Here is a 13,518-nt window from a genome sequence, read left to right as displayed (position 1 = left end):
TACATAGAAAAGAAAAATCCATTTCAAGATCTCCTCAAAGTACTACTAGAAGAGAAAATCCCTATACCTACTGTCCTGGATTCAGCAGTAGCAGTCATTTTTCTCCTTCTTAGTAGCTGGTGCAGTGCTGTGGTTTTGACTTTCAGCCTGGGAACAGCACTGATAACACCGATGGTTTTAGCTGTTGCTCAGTAATGTTTACTCTGACCAAGGACTTTGTGAGCCTCATGCTCTGCCAGGGAGAAGGGGAAGCCAGGAGGGAACAGAGACAGGACACCTGACCCAAGCTAGCCAAAGAGGTATTCCATAACACAGCACGTCATGCCCACTATATAAACTGGGTGCAGTTACTCGGAAGGGCTAGGTCACTGCTCGGTGCGGGCTGGGTATTGGTCGACGGGTGGTGAGTGCTTGTATTCTCTTCCCTTGTTATTTCCCTTATCATTATTACCACTGGTGGCAGCAGCACTGGTCTGTGTTATACCTTAGTTACTGGACTGCTCTTATCTCAACCCATGGGAGTTACACCCTTTCGATTCTCCTCCCCATCCCTCCAGGAGCAGGGTGAGGGAGGGGGGGGAGTGGATGAGCGGCTGCGTGGTTCTGGATTGCCAGCTGGGCTTAAACCATGACAACCTACACAGTTGAGTCAGGAGTCAGAAAACTGGAAGGGCACTGACTTACATAGTTACTTAACCAAGTTTATGCCTATAAATATATTTCAAGGTTGCTTGAAACTGTATTGCCAACACAATTGTGAATATTAAAAAAAACCCCACATTACACTAAAGTACAGATTTTTCCAGTCCAAGGAGTTTTTTCTTTGTAACACTACGTATCAGTGCTAGTTCACCCCTGAAATTCATTTTAAGTGACATATGTTTCAATTATAAGAACCAGATAAAAATCCAAGGGTTGCTTCTTGTTTGGCATGACTATTGTTTTTTAAGAATACACATCCAATCCAATTAAAATTAAATAATTCACATTATTATATTATTATTACAGCTTACAGATAAACGTCACGCTGAATTGCAGTAGCAATTCAGGTAACTGTAAGCATAAATTCCTTTTTATATACAAATGCTGCAAGGTTGCTTTTTTCAAAAAAAAAAAAAAAAAGGTCTTCTGTACATAGAGGCCAATGTAATCCAAAATTCCTGGTTTGAGTCAGATGTCTAATCTCAAATGCTACTAGTACAACACTGATTCACTCATCCAAACACATAGGTTCACATCACAAAACTCCTCCCTGTTATGTTTATGCAGGATGCTCTAGTAAAGTTGTAAAGCTAAATTATCTGATGTAATTAACTGTGCTCAGCAGAGGAGAATCTCTCTGTTCAATGATCATCTCCCTTGGGATATTTTTACAATACACTCCTCCACTCCGTGCTCAATTCACCCCTAAGCTGCTTACACAGATACTAAACAGAACAACGTGATTCATCTGTGTACCCTTATTCTTTTAAAACATCTCATAAAGACAAACAATAGGTCAATTCGCCCTTATAGAATCACACCTTATGAACACTGTAATTCCTCCAATTAATCCCATTCCTAGAGGCAGGAGTAATACTGGCCAATTATCTGGTTCCAGTCATATTTCATTAGTATCAGCTGACACAGTTTCCCTTAGTTGTGGACTTCAGTTATGCAAGATGGGTGGAGAGCAAAACCTCTGTCACCCAAAGATTATTTCTAGACATATTATCTCCACTATCAGAAGAATTCCCCTTGGAATTTGTTACTATGACGATGTGGTGATCTGATGATGGAGGAGTAGATTTACATTTTCTACCCGCTGCGGAAGTCTGTACACGTGAGAAAGCAATCACTAACGTTTGGGATTACAGTTTTTTCCAAATGTACTTCTTGTGAATACATTAGAAATGTATTTGAAATATATATATATATTTCACCATGTAACTGACAATGCATAATTAAATTGACAGTCACTGATGGCCTAGACCAGCCTCATGTTGATGTTTCACCAGTCATTAGTAGATTAATAACTAAATATTTTAGAAGACCATGGGAAGATTAAGTTTTATTTAACAGCAGAACTGCTGAATGATAGCCAGCTAAAAATAAGAGCAAGACAACAATTTTTTCATACAAAACCTGGCCTCCTTTGGGCCTCTCTTTGCAAGGCATTTGCTGCTGCAGACACGCAAGCTCTTTGTTTTATGATGCAGCCATCACGAGGAAGACTCAAAACCACTTGGAAGTACAAGCAGTGCAGCAGCAGCTCTGACATTCTACAGCTTCCAAAGAGAGTAAGTTTCTCTGTTGGTTTTGGGACTCGCAGGCATTTCAGTAGCACCCTTCCCCTCCCCTGCTCAGGAGACAACTGGACAGGAGAGCAGGCAATCTTTCAAAACACTTTCCTGAATCGAATCCCATGTTGTTTGGCGTGTGCCAGTAAATGTCTTCTCTCCCACACATGGAAAAATGCTGCAAGGTTCTGGCCACCCTACCCCATTAGAAGAGGGCAGCATGGCTTTTGCCCAAGATCCACAGCTATGCAGGCATCCTTTGCAACATGCAGTGAGGATGAGGATGGGAGAGCGGCGGGCACATGTCTGTGCAGGATGCTGGGCAACCATCATGGGCAGACTCCCTGACACCCAGTGCCCAATGGGGCATCTCTATGGGCTTCCCTGTGCGAGGACTGCTTGTGCCAGCACTGCTGCTGCATCACTTAGAATCACAGACTGTCTTGGGCTGAAAAGACCTGAAGATCGTCTAGTTCCAACCCCCCTGCCATGGGCAGGGACGCCTCATTCTAGACCATGTCACCCAAGGCTCTGTCCAACCTGGCCTTGAACACTGCCAGGGATGGAGCATTCAGAACCTCCCTGGGCAACCCATTCAGTGCCTCACCACCCTCACAGTAAAGAACTTCTTCCTTATATCCAATCTAAACTTCCCCTGTTTAAGTTTTCACCTGTTACCCCTTGTCCTATCACTACAGTCGCTAATGAAGAGTCCCTCCCCAGCATCCCTATAGGCCCCCTTCAGATACTGGAAGGCTGCTATGAGGTCTCCACGCAGCTTTCTCTTCTCCAGGCTGAACAGCCCCAACTTTCTCAGCCTGTCTTCATACGGGAGGTGCTCCCTGGGCAGTGTTGGCCCACAGGTGATCCTGGAGGGGCCCAGGGACAGCAAGAGCTGGTTTTCTGCCTGGCTGAAGTGACATAGCCACGTGGTGGAATATTTCATTTGCTTTGCATTTGTTTTGATCTAGCTGTGGCTATTGTCAGCAAAGGAAGAGAGTAGATTCCTACAGCCCTGCCTGGAAAAGCCGGCTGAGAGCTCCTGCAAGCAGGCTCTGCCAGTAAACTGCACAGTAGTTCTGGCAAACCTGGCAAAGGTCACTTCAAGATCCTCCTGATTTCAGCTGTGTGTCTGCTGAAATTTTTGCTTGTGGGGACTACAAGGAATCAAAATCCCTCTATTTCCATGTCAGATTCGCATCACATTTTTACTTGACATGAGAACCTCTGAATAAATCTGTATGGGTGTAATTAAAATACTCTTAAAAAGGTAACAAATGATAGAGGCTCTGGGCACAAGCTTTATTCAAACACACAAATTACAATTTTAACGCCATTGTTCAATTATTTATCTGTCCTGCAAAGCACAGCAGCACTGCGATCAAACTGGGAGCCGGGAAAAAGGCACAGTGGAAAAAAACCCTTCTAGAGGTGGTTCTCTGGGAATCTCTCTCTCGGGTTCCCCGCAGGTACACGCCACCCAGCGCTGCGGCTGCGCTGCCTCAGGACACCCCAGCTGCCGCTCGCCTCACAACGCGAGGCCCGGCGCGGGATCCCCGCGTTCAAAACGGGCCGTGCGGCAGCGGCTGCCGCGCGGGGTCACCGTCACCACGGCAACGGAGCGCGGCCGGTCCTCTCGTCAGGCAGCGCCGCGCGGCCCCGTGATGCAACTGCACCTGTCTGGGCTACGCGTTGCCAGGGAGACGCCCGCGTTGCTATGGCGACCATCACGCTCATCGGGCAGCAAGGGCGGGCGGGCGCCGGCGCCTCTCCCGCGCCAGCCCCACGGTCCCGGCCCCCGTCCTCGTCCTTCTCCCCTCCCCAGCCTCAACTCGAGCGATTACATGGCTCGGGGTAAAACTCATCAACCCCCATTCTCCTCCCTCCCCGAACCCCACTTCTTAGTCCAGGTGGTGCTGCTGATCCCTGTCACGGCCGGGTCAGACCCCTCCGGATGTGTGGGGGGCCGCGCAGCGCAGCCCATCACCGGCCTGTCTGACCCAGTCATGACCGAGCCAACAACATCGGGAAAAAGTGAAGAAAATTTCTTCACACAGCGAGAGAAGCAGCTGTGTCAAAACCCACTGTTTGCTTCCGGCTTGGCAAGCAGCAGCTGTAGATTAACTCTCTTCCTTCACTAACATTAGCCGCGGCCAGATCAAAACAAATGCAAAGCAAAGGAAAGATTTCACTGCATGCCTGTGTCACTGCAGCCAGGCAGAGAAACAGCTCTCGCTGTCCTCAGGGCCTTCTGGGATCACCTGTGGCTGGCACTGCCCAGGGAGCAGTACCTGTGACAGAGAATGTCTGCCATCCAGGCACATGCTCTTGTAGAAACCCAGCAGTTGCACACCCAGCCCCGTATTGCACTTGGTGGGAAAACCGAGCTCATCTCCTCCAAGCAAGGGTACTGTGCTTTCACCTACAGCCAAGGGGATCAGCAGACACTTCAGAGCTCTCCACTGGCTTATGCGCATTTTAATCACAGGTGTTCACCTGCTAAAGGCTCCGTGGCTCATGAGAGTGGCAAGCTTGGCTCTGGACTCACTGCTGCCATGCAGGGGGACAGGATGGGCAGTTAAGGTGCCCAGACACACACTGAGCAAGGCCAGGCTGGTGTCACCACTCCCCAGATTTCTTCACCAGCACATTTCCAAACCGCATCACTTAATTACATTTAATGTCTTACTCAAGATTCATATGCAACACTGGATGAAAACATTTAGAGTTGTAAAATGCATCTAGTTCTTACCTTTGATATGCCTGAGATGTGGGAGGTGTACTGAACACATGCGAATATGGGTGATAGGGTGTCTTTTTCAAAGCCTGAATAAGATTTTGTCTATATTCTGGGTCTATACACCACAAGGACCCCTTTCCAATACTCTGCAAAGAAAAAAGAATTAAAAAAAATCAAATATTTGATCTACTGGCATATCCTTATTTATTCAGCAGTATTTGTCAGGAAAAGCAGTGGGTTTGGGGTTTTTGTCTGACAGAAGGGAACATAGTTTGCTTACCAGAGATTACTGCTCCATTAATAATGTATTGAGACTGTATGGTCTAAATCCCACTTCAGGGAGGGGGAAAAGTAAGAATGAATGTCTGGTTGCTCCCCCCACCCCTCACTGCTACTAGTTAATATCATTTAATAACACCTGGCAACTTCCCCATCACCCCATATTGGAAAAATAAGAAGCTGTAGTTACTGAGTTACTATTAGACGGAAACTGAAGAAAAACATTCTTTTTCAAAGTGATTTTCTTTTCCTTTTGCTGATACTAACAAAAAACAGGGCTAAAAAAGGAGGGGTTTAAACACCCTAGCAACTGTTTTAAAAATAAAAGGACTTAATCCTTCAACCCACATGACATCACTGCTATTATACTACGAGAGGAAATCAATCATCTTTTCTCCCCTAAAGGGAAAAAAATACCCCCAAACAACAACAACAACAAAAGCCAAAAAGTTCACAGTATAATCATGTTTTAAATCATTTAAGGATGCCGTGAAATTGTCATCGGTTGAAACAATGGTTACTGTAATTACCCTTTCTAGACACACAGAGCAACTCAAGCAGTCAATCTGTAATGTGAGGACTACACTAAAATCCAGTATTTATTCTGCAGTTACAAGCCAGTGCAGTTTCAGTTCTTATCTCAATCCCATCGGAGGTCAGGGTGCAGATATTTTGAATTGTTTTGTCTGAGTTCTCAAAACAAACAGAAAAATGACTTTCCCTCATATTCCACTAGGAAACCATACAAAATGATAGCTCAGGAGCAGCCTTGGTCTGCTTGAGCACACTTAACAACAAACACCAATCCTAACTGTTGACTGAACTCCACTGGCAGGCTTTCAAGGCATTAGGATAAGGTTCTCAGTAAATGCTGATGTTTTCTGGAACAGGCAGGGGAGGCTGCACTACCGTCTAGCCACTTTTCAGCCCCGGACTATCCCTTTCCCCAGCTCCAACTTCTGTAAGTGGAGCAAGGCTTTCAGTTTCGTGTTGAAGAACACACACACACACACACACACACAAACCCACACCAAAAGCAGGATGCTATTTTCTAGAGCCACAAGGAAGACCAAAACTGGACAGTTGTTTCCTTTCAAAAACTTTTCATGTTTGTGGAGCCCTATCAACTTGTAAGTGCTCCTCTACTGCACAGACTGCTTTAGGATGAAATACACAGCACAATGTGTGAAGTGCTTAAGGATCTCTTTCCAAGCTTAAAGACAGCAAATATGCTGTAAATTCTTCCCCAAAAAAATGGAAAAATGAAAGAGGAAAATCTTCTCCAGCATCACTGGATGGCTGTGTGAGAGCATCTGGCAAGTCCACAGCACTGTCAGACTTGGCTTTAAAGAAAAGGTTAGGGGGCTGGCACAACCCACAGGAACTGCAAACGCTTTCTGTCAGACACAAGTACATCTGATGGAGGGCATGAAGAAGGAACCACCTTCTCCACGCTGTTCTGGTGGAACCAGGAACATGGGGTCAAGCCTCTCCAGGGTACCAAGGCTCAAGCACATCTCAACCCTTGCTCCAAAGGGCGCCCTACCAGAAGGCCACTGAAGAGTCTATGGGGAGACATCTCCCTGTTCTTGACCTGAAGTGGTGCCCTTGCATGGTCAAAAAAGCATAGATTCAAGGGGCTAGAGAGCATGAGCAAGCAAGGCTCTTGGGCTTTTATCTCGGTAAAGCCCTACAGCAGATGACTGAACGATCTGCTGCTGGTGTCAGTGTTAGAAGCTGTGTGCCATACATCTCAAACCAGCTTGCAAAAAGGAGGTTGTTATGTTTAGCCCTTTCAAATATGGGACAATGAGCCAGAGACTTGACATAAGCCTAGTAAGTGACTTTTTAGGCAAAGCACTGAGTCAAAAATAGAATCCAAACCTCTCAAATTCCACTTCTATGCTCCATCCAAGAGCCACAGCAAGAACACCATAAAATTTCCTTTTAAGCAAGCAATGTGCAAAACTAGGAACATTTTTCAGGAGAAAACCTTTGCTGGATTCCTTATTCCTTACAGCATGGGATAAGCTTTACAAAAAAGCTACGCTTAAATACCATCTACCTTATTTGTACTTACTGGAACACAGCTTATTGTTTCCAAACTTCCCTAAGGTTTGTTTTTTTTTCTCATTTACTTCCAAGACAGACTTTTCATCTGGCTTGAAAAGATTACTCCCCAAAACCCATCAGAGTTAGCTCAAGTTGAGGGCCTTGCAACATGAAGTCACTACTGAAGAGTAACTTCAAAACCTTTCATTATTGTTGAGTTAAATTTGTTTGGCTTGCCCGTATTCTTGCAAAAGCCAAAAATAATCTCACTTGAAAACCAGAAACTCTCTCACACAAGAAGTATTGAGAACAATTACACTCCTTGTTAAATGAAACACTGGGAAGGCAGATTTGCCCTATTTTCACTGCAACTGAGCTGATCTGTAATTTAGCACTGCAGTTTAAGGTAATGCTCTCCAACCATGCAAAGTTCCCTTTCTAAGATTGTCACTTTCGGTTTTCCACAATCACACATGAGAACAGAAATAAAACAAAAACTGAAGTGCCATTCAGTTAAGAATCCTCCTTGACTGGCACAGGTGTGAAGAGCTCTGTTACTGTCTGTTTAGATGTGTCATTAGTACTCCCATATACAGAGCAATCACAGGAAAGGAAATCATTGGAACTCAGACCTATCAGTAAGCGATTAATTTCCATCTTATGACACTTGGCGTGCTGCCTCACTACCTCCTCCAAGCCAAAAGTCAATAGTGGCTCCAGTCAAAAATCAGCAAGGAAGGAGGGGAAAAAAAAGTCCCTGGATTACACCTGTCTCCCAGGCAACAAGTGACTGAAGAGTGGCTAACAGCCCCCTGACCATCAGGGCACTGGAGTACTTTCAGACTTCCCGACAGGCCACCTCCCTCCCTTCCTTTCCTGCCTCCTGCCAATCACAGGCTACTACTGCTACATTCATGTTTAAGGTTATTAAAAACAAGGCGAGTGTTACTATAAATCCCCTTCACCTTGTCCTAGAGTAGACTACAAGTGCACAGCTATTTCAGAGGTACTGATGGAGAGAGAAAGCAACACGTACAAGTTACCCCATAGAAGTTTATGACTGAATACACGTTAAAAAAAATCACAATTATGTTTTCTATTCAGAAATCACTATGCCTTTTCCTGTCACTTATTAATATATACACAGATTATGTATCAGAATATTGTGTACTAAATCCCAACTTCCTAATTCATTTGTTCTTTCTCAACTCAAATATACAAACCTGATTCCCCCCCACACTATTAAAACCAGTGCACTGCCATGAAAAGGTACATGATACACTCCGTGTCCAGCTGTTTCTTCTCCCAACAGGCTGCATACAAAAGTTTTAAAATCCTAGTTTACACAACCTGTTAGAAACCAAATAAAAATTCAGTCATCTTTTAGTAGAAATGAAAAAAGAAGTTAAGAAATTTGAAGATAAAAGAATAGAAATGCTGCTTGTCAGCTCTTTCAGTAGTTACAGCTGGGGATAAGAGCATTATCGTCTACTAAAACTCCTCATTATAAACCTTGCAAACTAACTGCCTGGTCTTACATATCACCTATCATTTTATTGAGCCCAAAGATCAATTAAAAAAATTGTGTGTTGAGCTCTTTCCAAGATCAATGGCTGGGAAAAAATACATACCCTGTCTGCATAAAAAATTCCAGAAAATGTTTATTTGAGGGATTTTGTTCCCTGGTTATTTCAGAACAGATTTGAAATGTGTTAGGAATGCAACTTTTTTCCAGGGTTGTTCTTTTCATTGCCGTACAAACAGTCTGCCCAAAATAAAGCTTTGGGAAGACAGCAGATACAGGAACCACAGAATAGGAGGGCTCAGAGGGAAGAAAGTACAATTTGTAATTGTTCTTTCTGAAGCTATGCTTACACATACGCTTTGAATCCACATGGGACTGTGCTGAAACCAGTCAGGAGCAGCTCTAGGCACCCACATCTCTCACAGCAGCATCACCACTAAGAGGGTCTCTAAAGCAAATGACCCCTAAGGGAACACCCCCCAAAAAGGGATGTAGAGGATGAAGGGGTCTGAACTGCTGCTGCTGCCTCCCTGGTCCTTGCTGCACTGTTCTCCCTGCCCCTTTGCATGTGCTCGGCCCTTCTTCCACAAGCCCATTTCAGTTATTTTCCTCGAAAACTATTTTGATGGTACAATTTTGTTATTTAAACTCATTAAAGCTGAGTCACATGGAGGGTCTGATGAGCACCCAGTGATGCTGGAAAATGGAGGACGGATGAGGGGATCCAGGGACGGGAACGTGAGCTCTCCCCTTCTGTAGCAAGAGCTGTGGTGACACCTCAATGCAGCTCCTGGAACAGCACAAAGAGAAACTAGGACTCTCTCTGGACACAAATCAGCTTCGAAGAGGAATGGGAAAACCAGTAGTTGACATGGAGCAGGGGTACACTGGAGAGCCAGGGTGCGCTGGGCAGCAAGGCTGACAAACATGTCCCCAACAGCAAGACCAGGAGAGCCATGCACTAGGCTCTTACCAGAGACACTGAGATGCTGGGCACTGACACAGGAGTAGGCTTGGAGGCTGAGAGGAGATGAACCAAAACAGGAGACCCACAACTGTGTGAGCAACCCAGCAGCTGTGCGCAGGCACCAGCAAGCTGCACCAGAAGGCAAGAATTGTTACACTGAGCTCTCTGAGTTAAGGACCACAGTACTTCAAACAACAGATCTGTCCTTTTTCTTCTTCACTGCCAGACCAGGACAGGATGTGTGGCCATGGCTAGGGCCTCCTGAACCAAAAGTATCAGCAGTATGAATTAGGCATATGGCAGCTACTCAGGCTGAAGTGACGTAGCATACCACTGAGTACAGTATACCCTGACGTAGCATACCCTGCCTGAGAAATGTGCCATGCTTGCTACAAGGGTGCTTCAGGAACTCAAAGCAAACAGAAAAAGCAGAAATTTCTTATTACTTGAAAAAAAAAGGCAATTCCAACTAGCATCTGGAATCCCAAACTATCAAATCTCGAAATCACACCACTGTGACTTATAAGTCCCTGATTAGTTCAGTGCAAATTGTTGCTGTCATTAACACAGGACCTGCGAATAACAGTAAGGACACTTTCTGCAGTGATGAGGAACCTTCTGGGGTCAGTACTCACCATTACTGATCTAAGGGTTTGCTCTCATGGATGAAACCTACTATTATAGAAAATTATCTCTTTGCAAGTAACAGTGGAGAGATTACCAGGTATCATAGGTTCTTACTCTAACGAAATATTTATCCTGAGCTCATTGTGCCCAGTTACTCTGCAAGAATAGGTTTCAAGCAAACCCTTCACACAGATTCACCACCAAGTTTATCCATGGGAATATCATACACTCAAGGATGCCATGAGAGCACAGAAGTGTTTCTATATGATCAAAAATAACTGGATGATAGAAATATCCACGATGTCACAACAATTTAAAACAACCATTTGAGTAACTACAGCCAGCACCAAAACCTGAAAAAAATAATTGTTTCGGACCAGAAACAGATTTCTGTGTGTAAGGTAAAAAAGAAAACAACATTTCCCAACTTCTACATCTGCACCACGTCTCATGTGGCAGCACGAAGTCATCAGCCTCCTCTTCACTGACACCGTGTACCTGGAGCCACTGCTGAGGGCCCCCATCTGCGCATGAAGCTGCTGGGGTGGTGAAAGCATACCCAGGGCTGTCAGGCAGCAAGGACCCTCACAAGAACAGGCACCATGAAAATGTCTACCCCCAGAAAGAGCAGGGTCCTTCACACACCACCCAACACCACTGTCACCCAAAACACAGAGCAATTCTGGGAACCTTGACTAAACCAATTTTCTGACTGGTTCGCAGGGACAGCCAAGTGAACAGTAAGAACTCCTGAACACAAACTCTGCTCTTCTCACCTTACAAAAAAACCTGTTTCGTTAGCAAACTGAGGGATTTTTGTGAGGAGATGGAAAGGCAGGAGAAAGGGAAGTAAAATCCTTCATGACACCCTCCCTTCAGCTCTGAAAATCACCATGAGGAACATAATAATCACCCCAGAACCCCTCAGGATAGAACAGCTTGCTTAAACAACTTCCTTGCACTATGCAGAGACACCAGCCAAGTGACTTCAAAACCATCCCACAATACAACACAGATTACACATTCTCTCCAAATATGCTGCTGCTCTTGAAGATTTGCAAACATCGTGCGGGCACCGTGGGAAACAAGTGGCTTATGATGACAAAATTCACCCAGACTAAAAAATGCAGGTCTACTGCAGCCACTGAAGCCATGCTCAATCAGCGCTGCAACAGGGAGGGCAGAGAGGCTTTTCAGTATCAGAAGAGAACTTGGGCAACCATGAGTGCTACTCAAAGGTCAGCTTTGCACTATTCACTTGCAGACAGTGATGCAGAGAAGGGTGCACCTTACTTTTTCAGTTCAGCTACCTACCCTCCACATTAGTATCATGCTCCTCTAAATGAAGGGTGTCACTGCTATAATAGGAGCAACTCAGAATTCATTTAATTTACATGAATTCAACTTCATTTACATGAGGCAGAATGAGCATACTAGTATCAAAACTGGGGAAAGGTACTATATAACAAATTTCAAACTATTTATCTGACAAATGCTCAGGAGGATTCAAGATTAAGATGCCAAAACTGGTCCACTGGTCTGTTTAAAACACTGTTATCCTTACTCATCAGTATTTCAAGTTATCAAGACAGACATCACCTTGCTTGCTCTGCTAGTCTACATTCATTCTGCAGCTTTAAATAGTTTTTATGAGTGGTCACAGATAACAGTAAACCTTTATCCTCCCTAACAGCTATGTACCTTGCAGATGAGGCTCCCTTTTTAAACAAATGAAGTAATTTGCAGAAAGACACAAACAGAGCATTTAAATTATTTGAGGTCAGCTGGTTTAAAAAGAAAATACAACTGCTAAGGAATTCTTAAAGAAAGAAAAACAAAGCCACTGCCAAGGATTGCTATTATTATAAAACACATTCCTTAGATTCACTGTAATCTCACATAAAAATTACAAATAACTATTCATGAAGCTTAAGAGTAGATTTTCTTCATTTTCTTCCAACATTTGTAGCACAGATCACTGAAATCCTATGCAGCCTGTTTTAAAGAATTGTGTTATCGACCTTAACAGCCATTTTAATGACAGTAACTGTATGGCAAGCATTTAATTTTCACAAACCCTTACATAAAATCCCCCTTTTACCTATGAACTCAAAAGAGTAAGGAACTTCCCCTGCCCTTCCAAGAAAAGTTGGTAGTGACAGCTTGACACGAGAAGAAAATCAAAGTATCATTTGCATGCAGCGTAACAAAGCCCTCACACCCACCTCTCCTGCATGTTTTCAGGTCTTTTTTCAGTAAACTAGCAGTCACAGCCCAAGCACAAAGCTGAAAAAGAGCTCTGACTAGCTAAAACGTAATTACATAACCATAAATGTATGCTCATTTAATGAATGAAATTAAAGGTCTGATGGGAAGGCTTGCTGGAGTATAGTGTTCAACCCAAATAAACTGGCTGCATCAAGGAGGCACCAGCTCTTCTGAAGAAAACAGAAAGTTGGGGCTTTTTAAATCTTATTTTGCTCCAAGTAAAAACATCCATTAGTTCAAATCACACAGGTCCAAGTCTCTGCTTTCATGCTCATCTCTTGATAACTTAGCTCACTTGCTCAATGAGCTACCCCAGACACTAACACAGCCACCAACCTTTTAAACCCCTAGTTTGCCTTTGGGAAAGCGGCCCAATTCTGCCCAAATGGCACAGGGGCATTGAGCATTTCCAGGCCCCTGGTGTCCTTCTGAAACAGGGTAAGTAACTTCACTGAGAAGTATGGTTATAGTGGAAAAGGGCTACTTATCCTTGAAAAGAAATAAAACAAAAGCCCCAAACCAAACAGGAAGCCAAGCATGCAAATAAACAATGCAACAGGATTAATGAAGCTAGGCCAGAGCTGGGAAGTTACAGCTGGAGAAAAGGAAAGGCTGTGGTATTCCACAGTCAAAAAAGAATCCAAAACAACAAAACCAACCCTATTTCACAGGCAAGACACAATGCAAGATCCTGCAACACAAGAAAGTGCTACCACTGTGCAGTAGTCTTTCAGTGTTGAACAAGCTCAAGTCTCACCAGCACAACACATATTAGAAAGTT

The 13,518-nt window shown here is 44.2% G+C and overlaps 1 protein-coding gene across 9 annotated transcripts in view; it reads right to left on the bottom strand.

The window, feature by feature from the left end:
* The window catches only part of FOXN3 (forkhead box N3), a 218,941-nt gene that overhangs the window by 105,923 nt on the left and 99,500 nt on the right, over nucleotides 1-13,518 (bottom strand). For all 9 annotated transcript variants that reach the window (XM_061359969.1, XM_061359970.1, XM_061359968.1 and 6 more), the window contains exon 3: nucleotides 5,032-5,165. In XM_061359969.1, coding sequence (XP_061215953.1) covers nucleotides 5,032-5,165 — 134 coding nt within the window. The remainder of the gene's footprint in view (nucleotides 1-5,031; nucleotides 5,166-13,518) is intronic.

Source organism: Neopsephotus bourkii, unplaced genomic scaffold, assembly GCF_033783945.1.
Source record: "Neopsephotus bourkii isolate Nb327-2 ecotype Australia unplaced genomic scaffold, CSIRO-AGI_Nbou_v1 NB_998, whole genome shotgun sequence".
NCBI lineage: Eukaryota > Metazoa > Chordata > Aves > Psittaciformes > Psittacidae > Neopsephotus > Neopsephotus bourkii.
The sequence above is the reverse complement of the archived record's forward strand: the minus strand, read 5'-3'. Positions and strand labels throughout refer to the sequence as shown.